General features: G+C 49.0%; 5 protein-coding genes across 10 annotated transcripts in view; 2 read left to right on the top strand and 3 right to left on the bottom strand.

Moving 5' to 3' along the window:
• Window positions 1-185: 185 nt before the first annotated feature.
• LOC147158981 (pleckstrin homology domain-containing family G member 3-like) lies at window positions 186-10,342 on the bottom strand. Of its 3 annotated transcripts, XM_086061639.1 has the most exons (19): window positions 10,212-10,340; window positions 9,205-9,360; window positions 7,926-8,154; window positions 7,757-7,857; window positions 7,620-7,689; window positions 7,490-7,536; window positions 7,274-7,424; window positions 7,075-7,206; window positions 6,042-6,224; window positions 5,829-5,921; window positions 5,659-5,745; window positions 5,542-5,569; window positions 5,394-5,480; window positions 5,282-5,320; window positions 5,179-5,201; window positions 4,665-4,760; window positions 3,802-3,900; window positions 2,150-3,449; window positions 186-1,774 (listed from the first exon to the last, which is right to left on the bottom strand). In XM_086061639.1, the coding sequence occupies exons 3-19, from the start codon at window positions 8,010-8,012 to the stop codon at window positions 1,020-1,022; spliced, it is 3,378 nt and encodes a 1,125-aa protein (XP_085917765.1). In that variant the 5' UTR covers window positions 8,013-8,154; window positions 9,205-9,360; window positions 10,212-10,340; the 3' UTR covers window positions 186-1,019. The 3 variants fall into 3 exon arrangements, with proteins under 3 accessions (XP_085917765.1, XP_085917764.1, XP_085917766.1); XM_086061638.1 differs by lacking the exon at window positions 9,205-9,360 and having other exon boundaries at window positions 10,212-10,342; XM_086061640.1 differs by lacking the exons at window positions 4,665-4,760; window positions 9,205-9,360 and having other exon boundaries at window positions 10,212-10,342.
• A 207-nt stretch (window positions 10,343-10,549) lies between these two features.
• LOC147158980 (kunitz-type protease inhibitor 1-like) lies at window positions 10,550-15,705 on the bottom strand. 2 transcript variants are annotated; one of them, XM_086061647.1, is made up of 10 exons: window positions 15,226-15,705; window positions 14,548-14,708; window positions 14,327-14,465; window positions 13,254-13,424; window positions 13,129-13,170; window positions 12,925-13,053; window positions 12,789-12,839; window positions 12,536-12,706; window positions 11,566-11,634; window positions 10,550-11,497 (listed from the first exon to the last, which is right to left on the bottom strand). In XM_086061647.1, the coding sequence occupies exons 1-10, from the start codon at window positions 15,596-15,598 to the stop codon at window positions 11,316-11,318; spliced, it is 1,488 nt and encodes a 495-aa protein (XP_085917773.1). In that variant the 5' UTR covers window positions 15,599-15,705; the 3' UTR covers window positions 10,550-11,315. The 2 variants fall into 2 exon arrangements, with proteins under 2 accessions (XP_085917773.1, XP_085917772.1); XM_086061646.1 differs by having other exon boundaries at window positions 14,327-14,468; window positions 15,226-15,704.
• Window positions 15,706-16,399: 694 nt separating this feature from the next.
• Window positions 16,400-18,712, bottom strand: psmb6 (proteasome 20S subunit beta 6). Its single transcript, XM_086061654.1, has 7 exons — window positions 18,573-18,712; window positions 17,989-18,056; window positions 17,825-17,890; window positions 17,672-17,737; window positions 16,934-17,063; window positions 16,702-16,846; window positions 16,400-16,628 (listed from the first exon to the last, which is right to left on the bottom strand). Exons 1-7 carry the CDS (start codon window positions 18,696-18,698, stop codon window positions 16,501-16,503), a joined length of 729 nt encoding a protein of 242 aa, XP_085917780.1. The 5' UTR covers window positions 18,699-18,712; the 3' UTR covers window positions 16,400-16,500.
• Window positions 18,713-19,131: 419 nt separating this feature from the next.
• Window positions 19,132-21,797, top strand: bub1ba (BUB1 mitotic checkpoint serine/threonine kinase Ba). The gene is made up of 8 exons (XM_086061653.1): window positions 19,132-19,223; window positions 19,825-19,974; window positions 20,105-20,199; window positions 20,263-20,412; window positions 20,999-21,135; window positions 21,204-21,366; window positions 21,431-21,546; window positions 21,613-21,797. The coding sequence occupies exons 2-8, from the start codon at window positions 19,848-19,850 to the stop codon at window positions 21,728-21,730; spliced, it is 906 nt and encodes a 301-aa protein (XP_085917779.1). The 5' UTR covers window positions 19,132-19,223; window positions 19,825-19,847; the 3' UTR covers window positions 21,731-21,797.
• A 280-nt stretch (window positions 21,798-22,077) lies between these two features.
• Window positions 22,078-24,771, top strand: part of LOC147158977 (heterogeneous nuclear ribonucleoprotein Q-like) — a 5,442-nt gene continuing 2,748 nt past the window's right edge. For all 3 annotated transcript variants that reach the window (XM_086061645.1, XM_086061644.1, XM_086061643.1), the window contains exons 1-8: window positions 22,078-22,248; window positions 23,018-23,212; window positions 23,304-23,422; window positions 23,487-23,708; window positions 23,788-23,964; window positions 24,066-24,201; window positions 24,280-24,485; window positions 24,564-24,713. In XM_086061645.1, coding sequence (XP_085917771.1) covers window positions 23,029-23,212; window positions 23,304-23,422; window positions 23,487-23,708; window positions 23,788-23,964; window positions 24,066-24,201; window positions 24,280-24,485; window positions 24,564-24,713 — 1,194 coding nt within the window. In that variant the 5' untranslated portion in view covers window positions 22,078-22,248; window positions 23,018-23,028. The remainder of the gene's footprint in view (window positions 22,249-23,017; window positions 23,213-23,303; window positions 23,423-23,486; window positions 23,709-23,787; window positions 23,965-24,065; window positions 24,202-24,279; window positions 24,486-24,563; window positions 24,714-24,771) is intronic.

Below are 24,771 nucleotides of genomic sequence, written 5' to 3'. Positions count from 1 at the left end.
TGAATGATGAGGAAACTTTTATTATGAAAGTGCGCTGATATCCGGCGCATCTTCAACCTGCTGCAACACACGCACGCACGCGCGCGTCCACCGCTTCTTAGCTTGTAGCTCCGACATGCTAACAAAAACGCTCACGTGACCCTTATTTTGACAGACAAGCGCGTGCATGAGGTTGAGTGAAGTCATTGGCATTTGTAGAAGCAAGTCAGTGTTTTATTTGTCAAATAAATATTTAGTGCTGTACAGTTGACATAAATAACATAATGATGATGACGTCATGTAGTAATGACCTATGAATATTACCCAAACTAATCTATTCTATCAGTATAAAAATACTAATTTGCATAAGAAAATAAAAGTCATGACCGTAAATGGACGTTAATGTACTTGTTTGCTGTTGCCATGGAGACGAGGCCATTTTGGCCTCCAGTCACACATATCGTCATGACGTTGGAGCATTTATTTAGCCTGCTAGTTTCCATTCCGAAATAAATTTACCCACTGACAGATTTATCCTACTAGTGCACTGAATTGTTACGTACAAGCACGAGTAGAACTACTTGTTGACAACATGTTACTAGTAAGGCAAACAATGCACAAATTGACCTCTACATGATCTACTAGTTCATCTAGCACTTCACTAGTAGCACACAGATGTCAATTAGTGCAGTTTTGTCTCACTAGTAACATGAAGTGTCCTACTAGTGAGGACAGTACATGGACCTCAAACTGGATATCCTTGATAAGTTTGCTACTAGTGCATGACAAATGCCTACTAGTTGAGCCCAGTAGTGTTACAAGTTCAGCGAAGTGGTTTACTACTAGTGGTTAATTCTGTACAAGTAAGCCAAAAGTGGCACTATAGTGGTAAGAATGTTATGAGTGCACCCGAGTCGTTCCACTAGTGCACCTAATCATCTGAGGACAAAGTGTGTCCTAGTACATGAACAATTCAGCGCACTAGTGTAATAATGCTGCGGCACATTACATCAGAATTTTCATTTTCTGCTTGAGCGGTTTTAGGAGTTGAGCTTCTGGAACTTTTCTCGGAGACTTTTCACCAAGTTTTGCTTTCCGGCCGCCTGGATTTGGTTTCTGGCGGACAAAGTTTGAACATGGTCATCGGCAGTTTGGAAGTGGTCTCCCGAGGACGAGGTGGTCTTCAAGCTGTCTTGAGACTTGGCCGACTGGCTTCTCTGTTTGTACTCATCCGACTCTTGGTAGGCCCGGCAGCGGTCCATGACGGCCAAGATGGAAATCTTCTCCCTGCTCGTCGGCGATCGGATCTCCACGTAAGCATCGTCGTCGTCAGCTGCTCCTGGTTCTGGTTCTGGTTCTGGCGAAAGCTTCCCCGTGTCAAAGAGGTGCTGCAGGGGGAGCTTCTCTTGCGGTACCTGGGTCGTGATTGGATTACCGCCACCGTAAGCGGCCCACTGCTCTCGGGTCGCGCTGTGCCAAGGTTCCAGAGAACGAGCTCTGTGAAGCCCCTTGCGGGATTTAAAGTAGCCGGCGCTCCAGGTGGCGTAGGACCGGCGAGGCGGGGCGTCATTCAAGGAACGCCGCCTCGACGCCACGTCGAACACCTGCTCCGCAAAATATGAGCTACGGCCCGCTGCGCTCTGGTCCGAGTACTTGGACCGCAGTTCTCGCACGTCGGGCCAGTGAAAGCCTTCGGGAAGAGCGCCAACGGGACTGCGAGATCGAATGCGACCCGGAGAGACGCCGGCAGGCTCGGAACTCTGCGACGGCACCTGCTCCACTGTTGGACCGGGACCTGCAAAACAATTGGAGCACGCAATCAATGATGCTAAGAAACGTGAGCCACCTTTGTAGATATGCTAATTGCAATTTTTCAAATGGTAACTATCCCACGGTAATGTTCTACAGCAGGGTTGACCAATTCCGGTCCTCGATGTCCAGAGTCCTGCAGGTTTTAGATGTTTCCGCCTACCAACACCTGATCTTATCAACACTTGATGAGATCAGGATCGTTATCAGGAATGCTGATGAGCCGACGATATGAATCAGGTGTGCTCGTGGGCGAAAACATCTCAAAACTTGCAGGACTCCGGACCTCGAGGACCGGAATTGGTGAACCCTGTTCCATAGGTTGACACGGGAGCGAAGCAAAGCCCAAAGCTTTTCTTACCACCGAGCGGGCTTTCCTCCAGCACACACGACAAAGTCTTCTTAAACGTCAGGTTTGCGCAATTTTGCTGCCTGCCGAGCGGTTTGGCGCTTTTGATGCGCTGGCTGTACTGCCGAGCGAGATGGCGGACTTTGCTGTCCACTTTGTCCCCCGGCAGATTTGCGTACTCGTCTGGAGTTTGCGTCCCAAGTTGGGCACCGTGAAGAAGCTGATCTCTGTGGACACGGGGCGGAAGGGTCAGACTTCCTTCACGGGTGACGCCGCCGGGCTTTGGCCTGAGGCGTGAAACCAGGGCGGTCTCCTCTGAAATGGGGTCCAGGTCCGACTGGGCTCGATCCTCTTGAAGTCTTCCGTTTGCGACGTCAGAAAGGCAGGAAGTGCCACCGAGCTGCTGCTCCATCACCTGCCAGACTTTGAGCATTTCGCTGGACGGTTGGAACTCGTCATCCTCTGCATTCTGTTGCTTCTGCGGTCCAGACCCGGAGAACCCTTTGGCGCTCAACCCAGAATCTTTCGGATCTGCGTTTCCCTGAGTGGCCTTTTGACCGGCCGTAGAATCAGTGGAGACCATCAGGCCCTTGGGATTTGGCGGCAGTGAACGTGACTCCACATTGGCGGGCGCGGGGTCGACCTGGTCAGGGATGCTGTTGAGGCGGCTGATCGAGGTTTTCACGAGGCCTGCCGTGATGTACGTCAGGCTCTCCCTGCGCTGGAGGCCGAAGACGGCATTCTGGTTCTCTGAGTTCTCATAGTAAGTCTTGATCTTCCCAATGAGAAGTTGGTCCCTGCTGGAGAGGTTCGAGTCTCGTCTGCGCAGGCCCCCTCGTTCCTCATCGGAGTCAGCGTTGCCCCGAGGAGACAAGAGCATCCGGTCGGGTTCGCCGAGATCCGAGCCGACGCTGTTGAGCGGCGACGGCGGTCCAGGTCCGGCATGCCTGCCGCTGAAACTGAGTCGGCCGCCGCCCGCGACGAGTAACCGCGGCGAAGCCGCCGGCGAGCAGACGTCATCTGAGACCGCGGCGCCTCGCTTCACGCTGCTGAAGTGCTGAGCGATGGCGCCCGCTTTGTCCAAGACGGACGAAGGGAGGATGCTGCCGTTCCCGTCCGCTTCCTTGTCGCCGTCCTCATCTTCAGATGATTCGCCGCTGCTTCCGGGTTTGGATTGCGACTCAGGGGTGGCGGGCGCCGGCTCCTCCGTGGGGTGCCGGGCCGGTTTCAGGTCCTTCGACGCGGCTGGCTCAGACGGCGGGCGGGACTCAGGAGGGAGTAGAGAAGCCAACGCTTCCTTTTCTGCGGACATCTGCAAAGGAAAAGACGGAATTCCTTGAAGCGCGTGACGGGAGGAGTCAAGCGAAAGCCGGAACATCGGATGTGAGTGACGTCAGTTGGTCAGACTGAAGTTGGCAATCTTACGACTTGGACCTTTTTTGGCTGAAACGTATTCAAGACTTTTCTTCTACGTGGCTTAGCAAGTCTTGTTCGTTTACATGAAAAATAAATCTATTTGTTTTGTTTTGTTAAATAAATAATAAATGGACTTGCTTGATTTTTTGCCAGCGAAATTTAGACCCGGCTTGAAACTGAAGGCGAAGACTTGAGACTTCCTCCCACCTCTGCTGGACATTGGAGATTTCGCTTGGACTTGAACTGACCTGCTCACAAGCTGCTTCGGGTCCTCCTGACTCCTCCTCCTCACCGAGGCCACTTTCTTCGTTGGAATCGTTGAGGGAAACGTCACTCCTGTCCGTCTCCTTCAACAAGTCGATGAGTTCATTAGTTGCCGTGACTGCCTCAAAACTCCCGAAACACAAAAAAGCTCTCAACTGGAACTCTCCAAAATCCGCCCACGTTCCGCATCTCAATTCATCTTTGAATGCAATCATCGATCACTCAACAACAACAATCAGCAAAGGTGGGGAGAGAGTAAGTCACGTTTGTGCAAGTCGCAATTAGATCCCAAGTCAAGTCAAGACTCGGGTCAAGCAAGTCATAAGGTCAGTCCACAAGTTTTAGATAAGCACGTCTCAAGTCACATGACGCGAAGACTCGCACATCAGCAAATCAGCCCTCAGAACAAGAATGGAGGCGGGGTTAGCCTCCTTTAGCGCCGAGGCTACACTGTTGTTAGCTTAGCTTTGCATTGATTTGAGAGGAGGGAAGATTTTGAGTAACTCGGTCGGTCCACAAGTCGAGGTTGCCAATCCGAGCAGAGATTTTAACGGTCATTTTGATGAAATCTTCTCATGTGGCTATCGCGCTTAGCTTAGCTTGGCAGAGACTCAGCACACACTGCTAGCCTAGCGTAGCACGTAGATGGAAGGCCAAATGTCAGTTGCTTATCTGCTGATTACATGAACAATGGATCGAAATGACTTTTAGCAATTAGATGCTAAAGTTAAAAAATATCAAATTGCCAAGGTCCAGTTAGCGGCCAACATTAGCGGTGTAGCATTTAGCGTGTTTGTTACGTTGTTAAATTGGCACACGTTGGCTCAGGTTGGAGAGCCGCACTCACCACGTAGCGCCAGCAAGATAGGGCGCCCAGCACCGAGCTAGCAAAGTCGGGCGACGAGCTAACGTCGGCCTCACTTTCGCCGTCATCGTCGGAAAGCTGCGGAAAGACCTGACCTTTGACCTCGTAAAAACTTGCACTCTCAAACTGCCGCCGAAACGTCAGCCCAATTTACCCTCGACAATATTTCAGTCATTACAATTCCACACCAAGGCGAGATGCGCAGTGGAGCCTTGAGATACGAGCTAAATACATTCTGCCACTACGCTCGCAACTCAAAACACTCGCCATGAATCTGTTCCAGCCACCGCCCACACAAAAAATTACAAATATTGTTGTACTTTGTATTTTAATGAGGAAAACTATCAGTCCATAACTCATTCAGTGCCAATGACGGCAATAGACGTCAAAAACCCAATTGAAGTGGTCTGGCAGCAAACGAGTTGATATTGCGGAGTTTCGTTCTGTTGTCAACAATTCAAATTTGACCTTTCCACGAGTTTCACGTGCTTCTTACCTTGAAGACGACGTCCACTTGTTCTGCAAACAACAACAAGCCGATGACGATGCGATGATGGCGACGCATATGATCAATAAACAACAAAAGGCTTTTTTTTTACCTTCGGAGTTCCGCTCAATGACCTCGTTCACGCCTGAAACTGAAATGTCGACATCAAGCATGACATCGCTCATCCGTCACTGATCGCGTCCTACACGCGCGTGTGCGCTTACCTGCCGAGCGCGGACGCGGAAAGTCGCCCGGCGGACAGGAAGGGACTTTTTTGAGCCGGTCAGGACAGTAGCGATACCTGCGAGGATCTACAGGGGGCGACATCAGCCACGTTATCTCAACTTACCACGTCAAAGGAGCTCAACTCACATCTGGAATTCAAGATGGTGTCTTTGGCCTGTAACACACAACGGGAGAACTTTGTTGACGTTGCATCGAAGCGTGGCGAGCGTGAAGGCGGACGGCGGCGTTGAAGGAGGTCGCGACCTTCTGCGGGATGATGGCGTGGTGGTTTTCCAGAATGACGCGTTTGATGTGCTGGGCCCACATCTTCCTCTCCTCCACAGTCTTGGCCTGAGAAATAGGGCGACGGGCGGGCGGTCAGGTGATGCGGTGATGCGGTGAAGCCCCGCCCCCCGCTGACGGCGCCAGCTGACCTGCACGGTGTGCGGCTGCTTGGGTTGCTTGTAGTGCGTCACGCTGAAGCTCAGGATGTCTTTGGTGCTCTCGATCAGCATCAACGTGGAGCACTGACACAAGCAGGCACATTCCGTTTTGGTTGGGTGTCTCATTAAGGGGCGCGGCCCAGCGAGTCGCCGGGCCTTCGCATTTCACATCTCGGCACCGATTGGCCGGCGCGTCGAGCTCACCGAGATGTGCGCCTTGTAGACGAAGTGCTCGCCGCGCCGTTTGCTGATGAGCAGCACGCGCTCCAACAGGAAGAGCGTGCGCTCGTTCTTGGCCCGCTGGACCTTAAATGTGCCCTCCAGGACCAGCTCGCCGTACGTGGTCAGGTCCGGACCTTTCCAGTTCAGCAGCAGAGACTGCACTTCCTGCAAAAGCACAGACGGCGAGTCCAGAGACAAATGGGAGACCACGTGGGATCGAGTGGCGGCGTTGCAAGAAGACAAGATCGGCCGTGTGATGAAAACACGCGCGGGAGTCGTCGGACTCGTCGGAATTTGAACCTTCATCAGCGCATGCGGGCGACAAAGTCAGTAAACACGGAGGCCCGCATGGAGACAAACGCCGCTGCGGGATGACTTAGGAAAGGAAAGGAAGAAAGAAAGATGAGAGAAACAAAAAGACAGAAAGACAAAGAAAGAGACAGAAGGAAAGAGAAGACGAAAGCGAGCGAAAGAGAGAAAAAAAGATGAAAGAAGAAACAAAGGAAGGAAAGAAGAAAGATAAGAGAAACACAAAAAGACAAAGACGGAAATAAGGACAGAAAGAAAGAAAGAAAGTTGTGTTTTAATTCTTCTCAGTAAGTCACAGTGTCCCATCATTGGTGAGCTATTTTTAGAACAGACTCATAGGCCATTAAAGATGTCCTTGAGGCTAACTAGGGTTTTTTTCTCGTTGTCTTTTTTTTAAAGTGGAAGTCATCTCAAAAATGTTCATGTCAAAATGTTTTATGAGTCGAAACACGGCTTTCTGATGAATAATGTATTTGCGGAGGCAACTCAAGCGGCGGCCATTTTGCCAATCAGGGCTCAGATAATGACCAATCGTGGTTCAGCTTCAGAAAGCAGGCGAGCTGCGATTGGTTGTTACCTGAGCAGCTGTGATGTCATTTTCAGTCGGAAGCAAGTGGCAAAATGGCCGCCGCGCTCTTGCCTTTCGTCCCTCCTCCCCTCTGCTCCCCCCTGCTGGGGAAAATGTGTCCGTTTATCCCCGCCTGACCTGCAGTCTGACGGCGTGCTCGTGTTTTCGCTTCATGTCGTTGATGTACCAGGCCACGCCCGTCATGGTGTCGATGGCCTCGTCCACCATCTCGTAACCTTCCTCCTCGGGGTCAAAGTGCTTGGCGATTTCCTAAAGACAAACACATTGAGGTTCCCGCGGCGCCACAGCGGCTGTGCGAGGACACGCGTGCCGTCACCTGTAGCAGCAAGTGGTACTTGAGGATCCTCTGGACGGGTTTGAGCAGGTAGGAGCCCAAAGGCAGAGGTCGCTTCAAGGTGGCCTGCCGCTCCCGGAAGAAGACGGCCAGATTCTTGTCTTGCATGCAGTCCGTCAGCGCCGCCACCGAGCTGTAAGCGAGCGGACGGGTCAGCGCAGGGTCAAAGGTCAACACGGGCACGGAGGGTGGACTCACTTTGGGTAATTGGTGCAGTACTGAGTGTAGATGTCAAAGTCGGCGCTCTGAAAGAAAACCCAGCACACGTTTGACATTCACGTCGTTCACGTCGGCGAGGGGACGAAAAGAAACAAGCAGCGAGACTCACCTTGATCACGAAGCACCTGGCCACCCCCACCGCGTCACGCTGGCACAGGTCCAGATCCTGAAGCAGCTCGCTGACCCACGACAAAAAACGCGGCGTAAGACGACGACAAGCCAGTCCCGCCTTTCGTCCGTCCTCACCTGTTGAACTCGTAAATGTCCTCGATGTTCCCGAAGAGGAAGCACACCTGGTCCGGACGGATGCTCAGATCCGCTTGGTCGATGATATGCGCCAGGTAGTCCTAACGGAACCGGACAGGAATCAATGGCGTTGAAATCCCCCAAATCCAAACATCCTCACGTCGCTCACCTCCACGATCATCCGCAGGTCTCGCACGTACGTCCTCTCGGTCTCGATGATCTCCGAGACCACGCGGTCCAGGTACGTCAGCGCCATGACGGCGGTCAGGTGACGTCTTGTGGGCTGGCTCCGCCCCTTCTAGTCACATGGATCGCGTTTGTCCGGCACTGGGCTTGGGATGGTCCGACCCGAGGACAGCGAGGGGATCAGGCTGATGGAGAAGGCTCACTGGCGCCCCCTGTTGTTGACCCACAGTAGGATCAAAAGAGTTTCATTTACGGTTAAGACAGATATTTATGGAAGCGAATTGCATTCACTTGAAAGGGAAAAAAACCACTCCTGTTTTTCTGACAATTTTTTTTTCAATTGCTTTTTATTATTATTTTGTTTTACTCCGTTATTTTTATTTATTTTTTACCTCTGAACTCTGATTGTTGGAGACTCGCTAACTATATGACTTGCTGGCTCCGTATACGAACATGTCAATCGATTGGCATGATTTTAGTAAGCTAACAGTTAAGTTTCTACAGAAGCGTATTGCATGCGGGAAAGTGCCCGCCATTAGCAAGTCTGCAACAATTTTTCCTCCTGTTTTTTTTATGACAGAAAAAAAAATCCAGTAAAAAAAAAAAATACACAAAAAACAAAACGCCTCAAAAAAAATTGTCAGAAAAACAGGACTTTTTTTTCCAAGTGAATGCAATACTCTTCGGTAGATATTAATTTTGTTTTCATGGAAAGAAGAAAGAAAAAACATAATAGCACCCAAAAAAATGCCGGCTATGCAAATGAAAACATTTGGAGGCCCGGAAGTGTGCCCTGAGGAATCCCTTGCCACAGAGGGCATCCTCAAGCGCACAACGTCTATTCGCCGGTTAGACTCCACACCACTGGGGGGCGCCGACATGCACGTCGTCCTGCAGAAGGAGCTTGGTGTGACTTAACCCACTTATGGGCCGGTTTCCATGGCGACTAAGAGTCTGCTCATGTCCTGAGATTATCTGCCTCCCATTCAATCCATGCTGACCGACCGACGGACAAAAACTCAAGTACGGTACTTGACAAAAATCCACTTCAGCCCAGTGAGCAAATATTTGCATTTTGAGAATTCAAAAGCAACATGTGGAAGCTCCGACTGTAACTTTTCCATCTCCAGATGCAAATCAGGTGCAGGCAGGGACGAGACGAGACGCCGCGGAAGGTCACGCGGGTCACACGAGCAACGCGGCAAGCGTAAAAATCAAAAAAAAATGAGCGGGACGGCGACGTTTTGGTGTGCTTTTCTTACCGTCAGGGCGGTCGGAGAGGCGAGCGGGAAGCAGATGGAAGACTAAGTGTCCGCCTGACGCTGATCCAATTAGACGCAAAGTCGCCGTGAGACGCCGCCGCCTGCCGGACGTTGGCTTGCTGCCAAGATCGAGTGCCATTTGCATTTGGAACTCACCTTAACATCAAAACATGTAAACACATACAAGTGTCATCGTCGGCGGGTTGCCGGGGAGACTGGAAGAGTGACAGAAAGGAATCCAACCATTGATTTTGTGCGCACACAGACACGCGTTCTCTCGACACACTGGCGTCCATTGTGCATTGTGAGGGATGCCGGCGGCCGCCTTCGCCGCCACCCGCCCGCCGCTCCACAACAACAACACCGACTGACGACATTCGTTTCGGTTGCCATTAAGTGTGCAAAAAACTTTTGTTGACTTCATGACCTTTAAGTTCAAGCCAACTTGAACCCAACGCGCCTTCCACATCAACTAAGCTCGACTTGAACGTCAGCAAAAGAACTCCAGCTTCCTTCAGGCCTCACCTGTTCGAACACAAGTTCGATCGTGTCAATGGAGATGATCTTAAGTTTTGGCCACGCCCACCTCACCGACCAGCGAGATGCGGTTGCCATGGTAATGGGCGTCCCGTCCTGGCCTGCCACGGGAACCGTGGACCGCAGGTACTCTGTCGTCATCAAGTCGACTGACGAAACCAGTTTACTGACGTCATCGAGCATTGTTTCGAAAAGATGCTAAAGTTGATTTCAACTTGGCCAAATTGCCACATTTTCCACGTCAGACACGTTTCAACGATCTTCTGGTTCTTGTTCTGTGCGCGGTCACACCTTGTGTAAACTTTTGGCTGACAAGTTCCAGCTTGAACTTTTGACGCAAAGCGACAAAAGTTCAACACTTCCTGATTTCCGTGTTGACTGACGGCAAACATCGTCGACAACCGCATTTTCGTTTGCCAAGTCTTTGTTTTGAAATGACTTTAGAAACAAACTGTGCGTTCGGGACTCACCCTGGCGGAGGTCACGAAAGAAGCTCAAGTCCAAGTCGGCAAAGTTGGCCAAAGTTGTCGCGCTTGAATTTGTTCGCGTCGAAGGAGTGCTTGAAGCGCCGCCGTCCCCGCGCATGCGCACATTTAAAAAGCCCGATCGAATCAAAGTTCTCATCGAGGGAAGTGCACTGCTCACGCTCGCCAGTAGGGGGCGGCGCAGCCTCACAAACTTCATGTCAAATCACTTTCTCATAATCACAAGAAAGCTGCTTTTTGCAAATTATTATTATTAATTCCGATTGGGTGTTCCTTGGGGGAGGGCTGCGAATTTCAGGATCAAAAAATGAGCTCAACATCAATCCGTTTTGGCAAAGCAAGCCAGCTTTATTGATATATTTCATACACAAGGCCACTTTAATGTGCTTCACATAAAATAACATTTAAAAACATTTAATAAAAAAAAAAATTAATAACAAAAAAAGCAAAGCTTAAGTTATGGTTATAAAGAAATATCGAGCTTGGAGGAAATAAAGTGGATTTCTTCCTACTCCTTTTCAAATATGTACAATTGAACTTTCACCGAGTTGACCGCCATTTTGACTTGCGACGTCATCTCGGAATTGTCAATTCATCCATAACGTGTAATAACGTCATACACTCTTTGAACACTTCATTGAGCGATTCTGTCGCGTACCACTGGAGGAAGCCCGTGTCGTGTATAAAAACCAGTGGTGTGGTACCGATAGTTTCTTTGGTGATTTTTTTTTTAATTGCTTTATTAACAATAAGTATATGAACAGTAAGAATGACTTCTTTGGTGATTCTTTATGGCACAATTTTGATTGAATAGATGTCCACTGTCCAGTCGTGGATGATGCGGACATTTAATGTTTTACGTTTAACACAAAGTTTGCAAAAGTGTTGAGCAAAGCAGCCACGCACCCCGTAGCAGATGGAACGTGAGCGAGAAAGCGACCTCGAACCCGGATGATCGTCTGGCCAAAGTCACACATCTGGATGACGTTGCTATTCACTCACTCACCGACTCCTGCCACCAGTTTATCAAGCAGGAAAAAATGTGATGAGGAGGTCAAATGGTCACCCAGCTGGAGACGGACGGTGCCATTACAAAGGTTTGGTGGTGCTGTTATAGACGAGCGTGTCCTGCTCCGACGCCACCTGGTGGGCGGCGGGTGCGTCCGCGCGGCCAGCCGAGCTCTTCTTCCGCTTTTTCAGGAAGCAGTAGCCCAGGATGGCCAGCAACGCCAAGATGGCCACCGACAGAATCACCGCCAGCGCCACGTTACCTGCAGCGAGGTCAGCGAGGTCACTTCCTGTCCCCAGACTGGCTCGGGTTCGGGACTTTGGAACTTACCCGAGCTGCTTTCTTCCGCTTCTTGGTCCTCGAAGCGTTCAAACATTCCTTTGGCGAACACGTCGTGCTCTGCGATGGGAGATGACATCATCAGCGCCGTGTACAGTATGCGGGCAAGTGTGCATGCGTGCGGGATGAGTTTGAATTTATTTGATAACGTCACACAAATTCAAATGTCAACCGGAACATTTTCTTTATTTCATCATTGTCAACAAATCATGCGAGTGATTTGCTGTTGCGACGTCTAATTTTATTGGACAAACCAAAATAAATGTTCATTCTATCATCTCAAAATAAAAAAATAAAAAATATAGAACATTTTTAAAATATTTTTCTTTTTTTAATTGTGGCGACGTCTAATTTTATTGGACAAACCAAAATCTTTTTTTATTTTGAAATTTAAAAATTAAAAAATATTTAAATTTTTAAAAAACATTTTAAAATGTATTTTAATTTTTTCTTTTTTGTTGCGATGTCAAATTTTATTGGACATACCAAAAATAAGTTCTTATTCCATAATTTCAAAATAAAAAATGTTACAATTTTAAAAACATTGGAAAAATTATTTTACATTTTTTTAATTGTTGGGACATCTAATTTTATTGGCCAAACCCAAATCTTTATTTATTCTATAAATTAAAAACATTTTTAAATGTATTTTTCATTTTTTTATATATATATATTTTTAAATGTTATAATTCTTGCTTGGTGCGTGAGTGTCTCTGCTGCACTTTCCCACACTTTTGTTTGTTTAACTTTAAATAGTTCATACTTAATTGCTCATATTGCAGTTTAATATGAAGCATTTGTATTAAAAATGTGATGATTGAAAATCTTGATATTCATCCCAATTGACTTGAAAAGTAAGAGTTATTCGTAAGAATGGAATTGTACTGATAGTGAAGGTGAAATTTGGCGCCCCCTAGAGTCCACGGTGCGCTTCGCATTTGCTTGCGCGCTACTGCCTTACCTGTGACTCCGTGGCAGGATGCGGCGCACTGCGTCTCGGCTGCAAAGTTGTTGTCGTTTCCGTGGCAACCGCCGTACGTGAAGCGCTGGCAGCGCGTGTTGAGCGGGTCGTAGTACCAGCGCTCGTGGCTGGCGCGGCACGGGCCCGTGAAGGGGGGCTCCGTGCAGCGGGCTGTAGGGGGCGGGGCCGTGTGAGCGCGCACATTATTAGCTGCATGCTAACTCACACGCGCGCGCAGACAGAGCAGTCTCACCTTTTCTCTGGTTGACGTCGATCTTCAGAAGGCGAGAGAACGTCTCGTTAACTGCGGGGGGGGGGGGGGGGGGAAGAACGAGGATGACCCGTGTCACTGCAAGCGCGTGTGCATGTGCGTGTGCGTGTGCGCTTACGTTGGCTGCAGTGCGTCTCGTCAGCGCCGGAACTGCATTGCGTGATGCCGTCGCACTCCAAACTTGGGTCCACACAGCAGGCGTTGCCGCAATTGAGCTGAGGGTGAACACATGCGCCACCGCATACCTCTAAACACGCACACGCACACGCACACACTCAACATGGCATCCAGGTGATGTGAAGAGGTGCATTGAGAGACTGACCGCCAGCTGGCAGAGCGTTGCGCTGAAGTTCTGATGACGTCACTGCAAGGAATCAAGCACAACATCTTACTGCGTGTGAATGTGTGTGCGTGCGAAGAATGTGCGCGAGATTGCGCGCGTGTTACCGGTGACTCCCGCGCAGGCCCCGTCGCACTCGCCCTCGGACAGGAAGTTGTTGCGGTTTCCTTTGCATCCCCCGAAGGTGAACTGCCGACAACGTCGCTCGCCGGCGTCGTAACGCCAGCGGGGGAAGGCGGCGCGGCACGGACCCACTTTCGCCTCCGACAAGCAGTAATCTTGAAACGTCGTCACCACAAAAGTTTGGTCACAAACGGCAATAACATTTCTTGCGCGCACCAAAGCACTTTTTGTGACACTCAAAAAGTTGGCTGCCTGTTGATCCCTCAAAAAAAGGAGGAGAAATTAAGATTTTTTTTTTTACATCTTTAAACTTTTAAGATAACATATTCTTTAAATGAATTAATGATTTACATGTTTAAAAAAAAATATATATATATATATATATATATATATATTCCAAAAATGTCGGAGTCCAAATTTGTAAATGTCAGAGAGACAAAAAGTAGATGAAAAAGTTTGGAAAGGGGGGGGGGCTCGAAATGTCCAAAAAGGAAGAGGAAAAGCAAAAAATTACCATATGATGTACACAAAAAAAGTGAGATTTTTTTTAAAGGTAGAAAAAAAGTTCAAAAAGTAACCATAAAATTGACCATCAAATGTCTTCAAATTGCCCCAAAAGCGAGAAAATTCTTTCTTTCTTTTAAAGTAAAAACGTTCAAAAAGTATTAAAATGTCCAGACACAAAAGAAGAAATCCCCCCAAAATTATCATAAAATGTTCACACAATTGCCCCCCCCAAAAAGTCCGAAAATTGATTTAAAAAGGCAGGAAAAAATGTGTAAAAAGTAGCCATAAAATGTCGACAAACAAAAGAAGAAATCCCCAAAACGACCATAAAATGTCCAGCAAATTACTAAAAATGTCGGAAATTTGATCGCAAACAAGGCAGAAAAAAATATATCCAAAATGAGGAAGAAGAGCAACAGGAAATGACCATATGTCCGTAAAATTTCCAGAAATTTCGGAAATTTGACAGAAAGACGAGAAAGTCTACAAATGTATGAAAAATTCAGTCCCCAACACGAAGGAATGTGCGTCCATCCCGGCGAGCACTCACGCGTGGTCAACTCCGCACTCAGGACGAGCACTTGGACGTCGGCGCTCTGCGACAGCCGGTTGGAGTCGGTGACGGTGAGACGGAAGACGTAGCGTCCCGCCTCCAGGTTGGACAGCTGCACCTGCTCGGGCAGCAGCGTCTTCTGTAACGAGACGTCACACGCTGATGACATCATCACCAAAACAAGCGTTGCTTCCGTTTTGTCTTGTTTGGCGCGTCACCTCGATGACGACACTGGCGTTCCCGCTCTGCAGTGACCAGTCGTAGTCGACGACGCTGGCGTCGCCGATGGCCAAACTCTGGATGCCGTCGAGCGTGACCTTGGCGCCGGGCTGCACCACCTTGTCCACACCCGCGATGGCGATGGGCGGGGCCGGCTCATCTGCGGAAGCACGTGCTCGTTACCTGCCGAGTTTCGACCATAGTGTACCGTATGGCAAGCGAAAAAGCACCAAACTTGATATTTTTCACGACAATTATTTTTGAAGTGAATTGAAAAAGACGTATTTCTTCATCAAGATGGCACGACCTTTTTGAGTGAAGTGAGCAAAACTGTAGCTTACTCATGCTAGCTGAACTATGCTAGGAGTCGAAGAAACAGCTGATATTTCATGTGTACTTCAAACACTTTCAGGTCAGCATGCAGGAACAGTAAACGAAAGGTTGGACACATTTTTCATTTCTGGTTTACAGCACATGACAGAACACTTCCAAATAGCACAACAAAAAAAAAGGGGGGGGGCTACAAAAAGTCAGAAAGACCCTACTAGAACATCTGATTAGGGCTTATGGTGTGTCCGAGTCATATTAGAGTTGATAAAATGTGTTCAAATTATTTCATTTTTGATATAAGAAAAACGTGCCATTCGAACAGGGGTGTGCGGACTTTTCCTACCCACCTGCATCCTGCGGCCCTTGCATGAACTTCCGGTACTCCAAGTTCCTGATGAGGCTTTGGTATCCGGGCCGGCGGACGAAGCGGCACACGAATTTGTTCCGGGGCGCGCAGTCGAAGAGCGTGCACGTCAAGGTGGCGTCCATCTGCGCGATGTTGCATCGCGGGTGCGCGCAGCAGGCGTCCTCGCACCCGCGTATGTGGCTCGCGTCCGCCACGGCCAACAGAACCGCGCCCTCCTTCACGGCGTCCTCCACGTCCACCACGAAGTCCTCCTGGCCGGACCGGAAGCCGCCGTAGCAATCGGTGACCGCGCGCGCGCCGCCAGGACGCGCCGCGAGCAACGAAAGGATGAAAAAGCGGAAGAGCGGCGACATGTTCAACTTCCGTCTGACACGCGAAACTCGAAACCCAGCCGTTGTGGCTCTTTTCACCTTTCCGGTTTGTCACCTGCTTGCGAACAGGAAACGAAACAAGACGATGGCCCCGCCTAGTTCTCTGACGTCACGCAGGTGATTCACCTGAGCTGAAGGTCGTTCGTTTTTGTTTGTTTCCTTCGAGAATACTGACAAACAATATCATTAATGGTTCCAGACATACAGACTGGTCGCCAAACAACATTATAGAGAAGAATTTCCTCGAGGCCAAATCTTGATCTTGAATGAAGCTAGCATGCTAGCATGTTTTTAGGAATGTGGGAAGATGAATCCTGATACTCAAAACAGTGTTGCCTTAACATAAGCGTTTATTTGGTAGCAAGACATGAACATATTTTTGACGATGTATTAGGGCTACGTATAAATATATTTTTAGAGAGGGGGGTAATATTCCCCCCCAAAAAACTAAGAAATGTATGAGGTAAAAACTTAAATTTTCACATTATAAAGTGGAAAATTTGCAAGATAAAAACTCTGAAAATATATTTATACGTGGCTACTCCGTCATACATACCTGGTTTAAAAGCAAAAGAAAAAAAAGAGTGCTTACACATTGACTGTATGCACTTCGCCCACCTGGGGGCAGCATAGCACAATCATGTACGAGCAAGTTTTGTCAAACAGATTCAATAATCTGCATGTGTCTGGTTTGTTTATGGGTTTGCAATTTGTTATTCTGTTGATGGCGTTTTGTATTATTTGCTAGCATGAAGCTTTTCGACATGGTCAGGGCGCCACGTGTCAAACAAGTCAAATGTTTATTCTTCAAGAACACAACAATGGTGACAAAACGGTCAAAGTTTAATTAACAAAGTCAACAACATGTTGGCGCGCGCCTGCGCTCAGTGTGTGGAGAACTTGGGCAGCTGGTTCCCCAGGATGACGCGTCTGTCCACGCCCTCCTCGGAAATGGTGGCCATCCGGATGACGCCGCCGCTGGAGCCGTCGCGCTCCATGGCCAGCGACAACGCTGGCGGTCAAGAAAAACGGCGTTGAGCGCGATGTTGTCATTTGGCGATTTTTGCGTGAGCATTGGCTCGTACCTGCGGTGGTCAGCTCCAAACATTGCTCTTTGTTGAGTCCCACCTTGTAGTTGGAGTCCATGAAGCCGTAAATGTACGAGCTGCCGCTGCCGCCGACCGACACCGGCTGCCTCACCAGCATGCCGCCGATCGGAACGCAGTACACCTGAGACGCACGTCGCAATGACAAATTCTCGTCATTTGACTTCAATTCCTGGTGAGTTTGGCTGATCGGGACGTTTCCAAAGGTTACCTGTCCGCCCTTCCGGCGGTCCCAGCCGGCCACGATGATGCCGGCGGTCAGATCCTCTCTGTAGCGGTAGCAGCTGGCTCGGAACAGATTGGCGGCCGTCTCCACCAACGGGGGCTCGTTCAGCTCGATGCTGCGACGACGGGACCAGAGCGGGAACAGATTTTTCAGGTGGAAAAACGCTCGTTAGTTCAATTCACAGGAACAACAAATCATTAGCAACATCAATTTGGATTTATAACGACGGTGCATCGATCATAAAACTCGGGCTGTGCAATCAATGGAAATTCAATTACAATTATTACACTCCACAATTACAATATCAGCATAATCGTAAACAAAAATTAAAGATGATCAATACTAATTATGAGTCGTTTAAATGTATATCTTTTATTTTAATTTTAAAATGACTAAATGAATCAATCTTGTTTGGTCCAAAGGAAACTTTGTATTTGTCTTTGAAACATTTTTTACACGTTTAAACATTTTTTTATTTTGTACCAAAAAACAAATGATTGTCCTAATCGTCATTTCAATTATTACCGTGATTAATATTTTCTTCATAAATCAAGCAGCCGTACATAAAACACAATTGGATATGTTTGAAAATGCAACGATTCAATTCAGTTCAATCAAAACCAAAGCGATTTTCCAATTCTCTGTCGTCACCATCCTTGCGCTAGGCTAACCATCCTTGCGCTAAATGCTACATAGGCCGATGAAGCAGCGGCGTTTCCCCACCTGTGAAACCCGAGCTGATAGGTGACCACGTCAGCAATGGCCTGAGTGTCGGCGGCTGATCCAGATCTGCAACACAAGCACACACACACGCACGAAGACGCAGGTGAGGATGGGCGGAGCCTTGAAGAAGAACAGGAAGTGGCCTTCACTGACCTGCAGCAGAAGATGCGATCGTGGATGGGCGTCAGTTTGTCCGTCACTCTGTTGGCAATGTACGCTCTGACGGACGACACAGATGATAACAGTTGACACTTTTCTGTGCATACGCACGCACACTTGACCAAAAAAAAAAAAAAAAACCACAACAAGATGGTCACCCAGTGGTGGTGCGGGAGTCGGCGCCGATGACCACACCGCCGTCGTACTCCACCGCCATGATGGTGGTCTGCCACACAAACAAGGGACAATAGACTAATGGCACAAACACAAATACAAAATTTGTATAACAAATAAATAGACATTATTATTCTGTTATGAGCGCTACGCGTATACACATAACGCCAATGTTTCCGCCGCTATTTCACGTTTCATCGTTTCCATTTCAAGTATTTTTCCCCACAACAAAATGGTGAACATTTTGTGACTACTGTAGTCGTTACTTCTAAATGATTAGGCCACGAAATGTAGCCTGCGAGCCCCACTCATGTGGTACACGAAATCGAATTTGTTTGACAGCCCTTCTATTTCGTAATGTTTGAAAAGGTTGAAGACGTGCAGAAGCCTGAAAAAAAAGGTTGCCTGAATGAAGTTTGACGTTCGCTTTATTGTGCTCGTAGCATCGTCAGCCTCGCTAGCTGCTCAACATTTGCTGTCTCATCCAGCCGCCGTCCAGTATTAAATTATCCACCGCTGGAAATGGATGACGTTAGGATTCAGGTGGAACAATAATATATATACTGACCCCGGTGCTGACTTCTTTGCCAGTCCAGTCTGGAATTTGTTGAGTTTGTGAGGAAACATTTTGCTCGAAACGCCGCATCGCTGTTGATGCTGCCGCCATCTTGCTCCTACTCGCTTCCTCCCTCATGAAGAAAGCAACGGCTGCCTGTTAATACCGAAACATTTCTTATGCAATTGGCCAAATTTTTGTTTGTTAAGTACTTTTATTTCACCTACACAGTTTCAATTCATTTTATATTTACGTGTGTGTTTTCGATACGATATAATTGTACAATTATTTGACTTTGGACACTTTTTGTTCAGGCATATTGACGGACGTCTCTATCGGGGGACTTGCTGCAGTCCCGGGACTCTTATGCCCGAAAACGAATCTATTGTACAGCATAATAAGAAATATCCACGTTATATACATTATCTATTATCTGGAATGGAAATTAAAGATAACATATTTCTTTAACTGCAAACACTGTGATCAGACGACGTTGTATTTCTGTGGGGCGGAAAAGTTCATGAAACGTGTACTGATTTTATTTGTCCAGCAGCGGCAGTAGCGAGCACAATAGCATCCATACCGCGCTGTATTTAAAAGAAGAAGAAGACGCGCCTGACTTTAAAAATTTGAATTCGCCTGATTTTGACTTTGAAGTCTCAGGTGAGGGAAAAAGGGACATTTTCTATTTGATGCGCTGCATGTTTTCTTGAACTTAATTCTCCTGAAATCTCACTGGCGCAACGTTATTAGTAATTAGGTAAACGATATACGTTTACATGCCAATGGGGTAGATTAATCTGATAGTAATCTGATTTAACGGACATGTTTTCCTTACTACAGTTGTAAAGATGTTTTTAACAATGGCACGCTGGACTGTGTAACTGCGACTGGTACGACAATTTCAAGGCCGGGGCAAGTGTCCTCTTTTTTTTGTGGGGGGGGGGGGGTATGGTCACCTTATCATATACTTGTACTTTGATTCAGGGGTGCATCATTGCAAGGTTGATGCAATAAATTCATCACAACAACAAATACTGACGTCAATATATGTATCTATTTATTTACTGTAGGCCATATATTACATAATGTAAATCTGGACAAAAGTGAATTTCTGTAGGTTGGCAGCTCTTCATGAGTGCCATGTGTCTTGTTTTATACTATATTTGCATTTGTTTCAATTAGAAAATAAAGCTGCTTTGTGTTACAAGGGAGGTTACGAAGATGAGCACTTGCCATTTGGAATGCTGCCATGTTTCTTCAGTGGGCGTCTGCAGACCACGGACCATGGATCCCTGCGACTTGGACCGACGGCAGCAGCTGTTGGAGCGTAGTGACATCACTTCCTGTGCCGAATACCACGCGGAAGCACAACCTCTGCCGGACATCGGAGAACATGCCATCGTGTGGCTTGGTACGTTGGTTGCTCCCTCCTCGCTTGTCACAGGACAATCGGGACCATTTTGGGGGATTGTGGCGATTGCAATGACGGCGATCAAACAATTGCGGCGACATTGTTGACGGTTGTGAGTTTTTGTCTGCAGGCGGCAAGTGCTACCGTACGTGGTCCCGCTTCCTTGAGAAGAGCGGCGCGTTGGCCTACGAAGGCTTGCAAGGCAACATCCCGGTCATCATCAAGGTGACGCCGTCAACTTCCCACGGCCTCCGTGGCAACCCTCGTGACTTCCTGTTTGACTTTCAGGTGGACCGCTGCCCTCTCGCGTGGGATTTTTACATGTTCAGACGTCTGACCGGAAACTCGCCCACCGCCGACCTGCCGTTGGTCCGATGTTTTCAGTTCCAGGACGGCTGCGTGACGGTCTACGTGGCCCCACCTGAGCACATGTTCTCAGTCCGTTTCTTCCACTGATCTGAATATATGCCTGGATCGCCGATAGGCCAAGAATTTTGAAGTCGCGAGGCCGCCATATTGCTCCTCCCAAGAAACATTTCTCGGCATACGATCCTATAGATTTACAGTATGGAAATTGGAGAACATTTGAGACAGTATACTTAAATTATTTTAACATAAACAAGAGGAGGAAACTTGTATATTTTTTAATTCAAGAATTATAACTGTAATTCAACAAGAGTCTAAGGAACTGAGCGATAAAAGAAAAAGCAAAGCAGCACATACCGTCCACTTGTTATTTTTTTGGGTGAAAGATAGTGACCACCCCGCCACCCCCCCCCCGGCCCCATACTAAGAGCCTACGAGCTGCATATGTCTAATCTGTACGTATACCGTATAGTTTATACAGTAGTCTGCTCGCGAGATAGGAGGAGCAAGATGGTCGCCCAGCGGCTTCAACGGCTTGCACGGGCGTGCACGGGCTATCGGCTATCCAGTCATATATTCAGATCAGTGGTTTCTTCCCGTTGGCACGTATCTGTCATGTGACCGTCATGTGACCGTGGCTGTGTCATGTGACCTTCAGAAGCTGTCTGACCGTGTGCTGAGCGAGGATTCGGCGGTGGAGGTGGCGCATTCCTTACTGAATCTGACGTCGGCATTGCAGGCTTGCGACGTGGTGCATGCGGCGCTGCGGCCGGACGTGCTCGCCTCTTGCCACAGGTAAGCCGATTTTGTGGGCGGAGCTAGGTTTGGTTGGCGCTCCCATCGAGTGGATGCTTTGCCGTTAGTGTGAGAGTGTCGGGGGATTCCGATTGGCTGTTTCCCGTGGACTGGCATACGGCTGTGGATGTGCGGGAGGATGTCGTGTCGCTCAAGAATCTACATGTGGCCGGTGACATCATGCAGCTCGTCGCCATCGGCCTCCTGGACGACGACGCTCCTCCGCAACTGGTATGTCACCGCCAAGCCCGCCGTCAGACATCCAATTGGCTCATCCTGACGCCTCGTTCATCAGATGGACCTGTTGGGCGTGGCCCAAACGCTCAATCTCCTGCTGGCCAAAAGAAAAATGGTGCCTGTTCGAGATGCTGGAGGCTGGACGGCAGAAGGCTTCCAGCAAGTCAAACCGGGGTAACTCTTCTTTCTGCTTGAGATGCGAGTGACCCGACTTGACTTAATGATGTGATGCGCGTGCAGGGCTTTGATGGGCAACTTGTGGGGTGACGTGTTGCGCTCGCTGCTCAACGCCGACGCCAGCTCGTGGATGGCGGTGACGTCGGAGCAATTGGAGACGTTGGCCGCATTCCACAGATAATTGTGTGTTCATTTTTCTTTCTTTTAATAACTGTACACTATGTTCAATAAAAGGCTTCCTTATACAATCTTTCGATTCTGACTCTTAACTGTTGGATTGCGTGGACTGCCCTTGGGGACAGAGTTTGGACACCGCTGATTTAAAAATATACTTAGATTTCTTTAAATGACCTGGATGTTCAATGTCTGGTTACCGTCAAGAACCCCCCCCGCTAACAAACAGCAAAGGTTTCCAATTATAATACGAGTGAATACCAATTGGATTGGAAAATTGAAGAAAATAAAACCTCGCGTATTTTGTAGAGAACCGGAAGTAGTACGAAGAGTGAGCAGCAGCCCGTGGAAAACACTTGCGAAGACCCCGTACGTCGTGGAGGCCTGCGGCGGCGCCATTTTTTTTTTGTCCGAAGTGAAGAAAGAAGCTGGTCGTCGGCATCAAACAAACTTCTTGACAATTTCTTTCGCCTTTACCTCAAGCGCGCTCCTTCCGGCGGATCCGCATCGTGTCGAACGCCTGTGGTTGGTTCTCTCTTCTGTTCGACTCGGGCTGTTGACGCCGCTTTGATGCACAGCGACATGGGATACGCGCTAGCATGTGTCGTGCGTTGCTAGCCGGCATTTTGTAGACGAAGCAGGCCCGCCCGGCCGCCATCTGATTACTAAACGCCCAAATCGCGTGGGCCATAAATACTTCGGTATCGGTGAGCATTAGGAATGTGTTTGAATTCACACGCCGAGCGCTCTGAAGCCTTTGTGACAACCTTAAAGCGATCTGGAGCTAAGAAGCGTGTTTGCTAGCAGAGGCGTGGTGGATGTCCAATCGGCATGTGTGGGAAAACTTCAAAAATGAGTTGATTGACTTGAAACCAGCGTTATGGAATGGAATGCATCTTTTATAGGCGAATTCGGTGTTAGAGGAAAAAAGTGCCAACAGGAGGGAGTCGTGGGGACGATGTCGACCATTTGAGAATTCAACAGCAGAAGAGTAGACGACTTAACGTCAGTTCATGCGTTGAAAGTGTAAACAAGGTTGCGCCTGCATTTGCGAAGTTATATTCTTGTGCGCGTCTGTGTATTAAAATATGGAGATTGATTACAAACACGTCGCAAATTTAGAAGAAACCTAGTTGGCACTTTAGATGTAAGTCTTGATTCAAGTATTGTTGGGGGTGGGGAGGGGGGGGGTCTGTCGCCAGTCAACCGTGTAGTTAGTTGAGGATTCACCGCCGCCAGCCAGCATGCTTCATTTTTTTTGTCGGCCATCTGCTAAGTTGCTGTAATATTGCAGATATCCGGGACATGGCCTCTGATCACGTCAACGGGAACGGAACAGAGGAACCGATGGAACCGATGGAACCAACGGAACCGATGGAACCGATGGACTCGGCGGCAACAGCCTCGCGCTCAGAACATTTCCAGGCCTTATTGGAAGCTGACTTGCCTCAGAAAGTGGCAGAGAAGCTCGATGAGCTCTACATTGCAGGTGACCCCACACACACACACACGTGTGCACACGCACACACAGTCCGCTTGCTGACGATTAAGATACAATGAAATCATATGTGACCCCCCAGGTCTGGTAGCACACAGCGACCTGGACGAAAGAGCCATCGAGGCTCTCAAGGAGTTCAACGAGGAAGGAGCCCTGCAGGTTCTGCTCCAGTTTAAAGAGAGCGACCTGTCCCACGTTCAGGTAGGCCCTTTGAAGCAGAACCGATTTGGACGTCGCCGCCACGTTTACGTGTTTTTGTGTCCAGAACAAAAGTGCCTACCTGTGCGGAGTGATGAAGACGTACAGGCAGCGCGAGAAACAAGGGGCCAAGGTCGCCGACGCTACCAAAGGACCCGATGAGGCCAAAATCAAAGAACTCTTGGACAGAACCAATTACACTCTCGATGTGACAACGGGCCAGCGCAAGTATGGCGGACCTCCGCCCGAGTCTGTGTACACGGGGGTTCAACCCACCGTGGGAACAGAGGTACACCACGCGCTCCCATTTATGGCGGTCTTGAAACAGGAAGTTGTCCCGTCTTCAATGTTGGATGCGTGCCTTGCAGATATTTGTGGGCAAGATCCCCCGAGACCTATTTGAAGACGAGCTGGTTCCTCGCTTTGAGAAGGCGGGACCCATCTGGGACCTTCGGCTCATGATGGACCCCCTGAGCGGCCTGAACCGAGGCTACGCTTTTGTCACGTTCTGCACCAAGGAGGCCGCACAGGAGGCTGTCAAGCTGGTAAGTCAACGGCGGTTAATCCCATGCACTTGTAATGGCGGAAGGCGCGTGACCGGCTAGTTGGCGAATTGCTCATTTGGTCTTTCCGACCTCTTCCGCAGTGCAACAATTGCGAGATCCGCCCCGGCAAGCACATCGGCGTGTGCATCTCGGTGGCCAACAACCGCCTGTTTGTGGGCTCCATCCCCAAAAGCAAAACCAAGGAGCAGATCGAGGAGGAGTTCGCCAAGGTCACAGGTCAGTCGTCGCCCGCGCTGCGGTCTGCGTCCCGCTGTGCGGCCAATCACGCGTCCGTCTCGTCTGCCGTTCGTCCAGAGGGCCTCAGCGACGTCATCCTGTACCATCAGGCCGACGACAAGAAGAAGAATCGAGGTTTCTGCTTCTTGGAGTACGAGGACCACAAAACGGCCGCCCAGGCCAGGCGCCGCCTGATGAGCGGCAAGGTGAAGGTTTGGAACAACGTGGTGACGGTGGAGTGGGCCGACCCCATCGAGGACCCGGACCCCGAAGTCATGGCTAAGGTAGCGGCCCGAACGATCCAACCCGCTCTTTTGACACCGATGGAATGTTGCGGTCTGACGGCGGCCATTCCGTTGCAGGTGAAAGTGTTGTTTGTGCGCAATCTGGCAAACAGCGTCACCGAGGAGATCCTGGAGACGAGCTTCAGTCAGTTTGGAAAAGTCGACCGCGTGAAAAAGCTTAAAGACTACGCTTTTGTCCACTTTGAAGAGCGCGACGGCGCCGTCAAGGTAACGCGTGCCGCCGGCGTACGTGCCCGCAAACGCGATGCGCGCTCTTTGTACAGAC

Source organism: Leptonotus elevatus, chromosome 18, assembly GCF_054856555.1.
Source record: "Leptonotus elevatus isolate MCC_2025b chromosome 18, RoL_Lele_1.0, whole genome shotgun sequence".
Taxonomy (NCBI): domain Eukaryota; kingdom Metazoa; phylum Chordata; class Actinopteri; order Syngnathiformes; family Syngnathidae; genus Leptonotus; species Leptonotus elevatus.
Note: the sequence above shows the minus strand (reverse complement) of the source record. Positions and strands in the feature narration are given on the sequence as shown.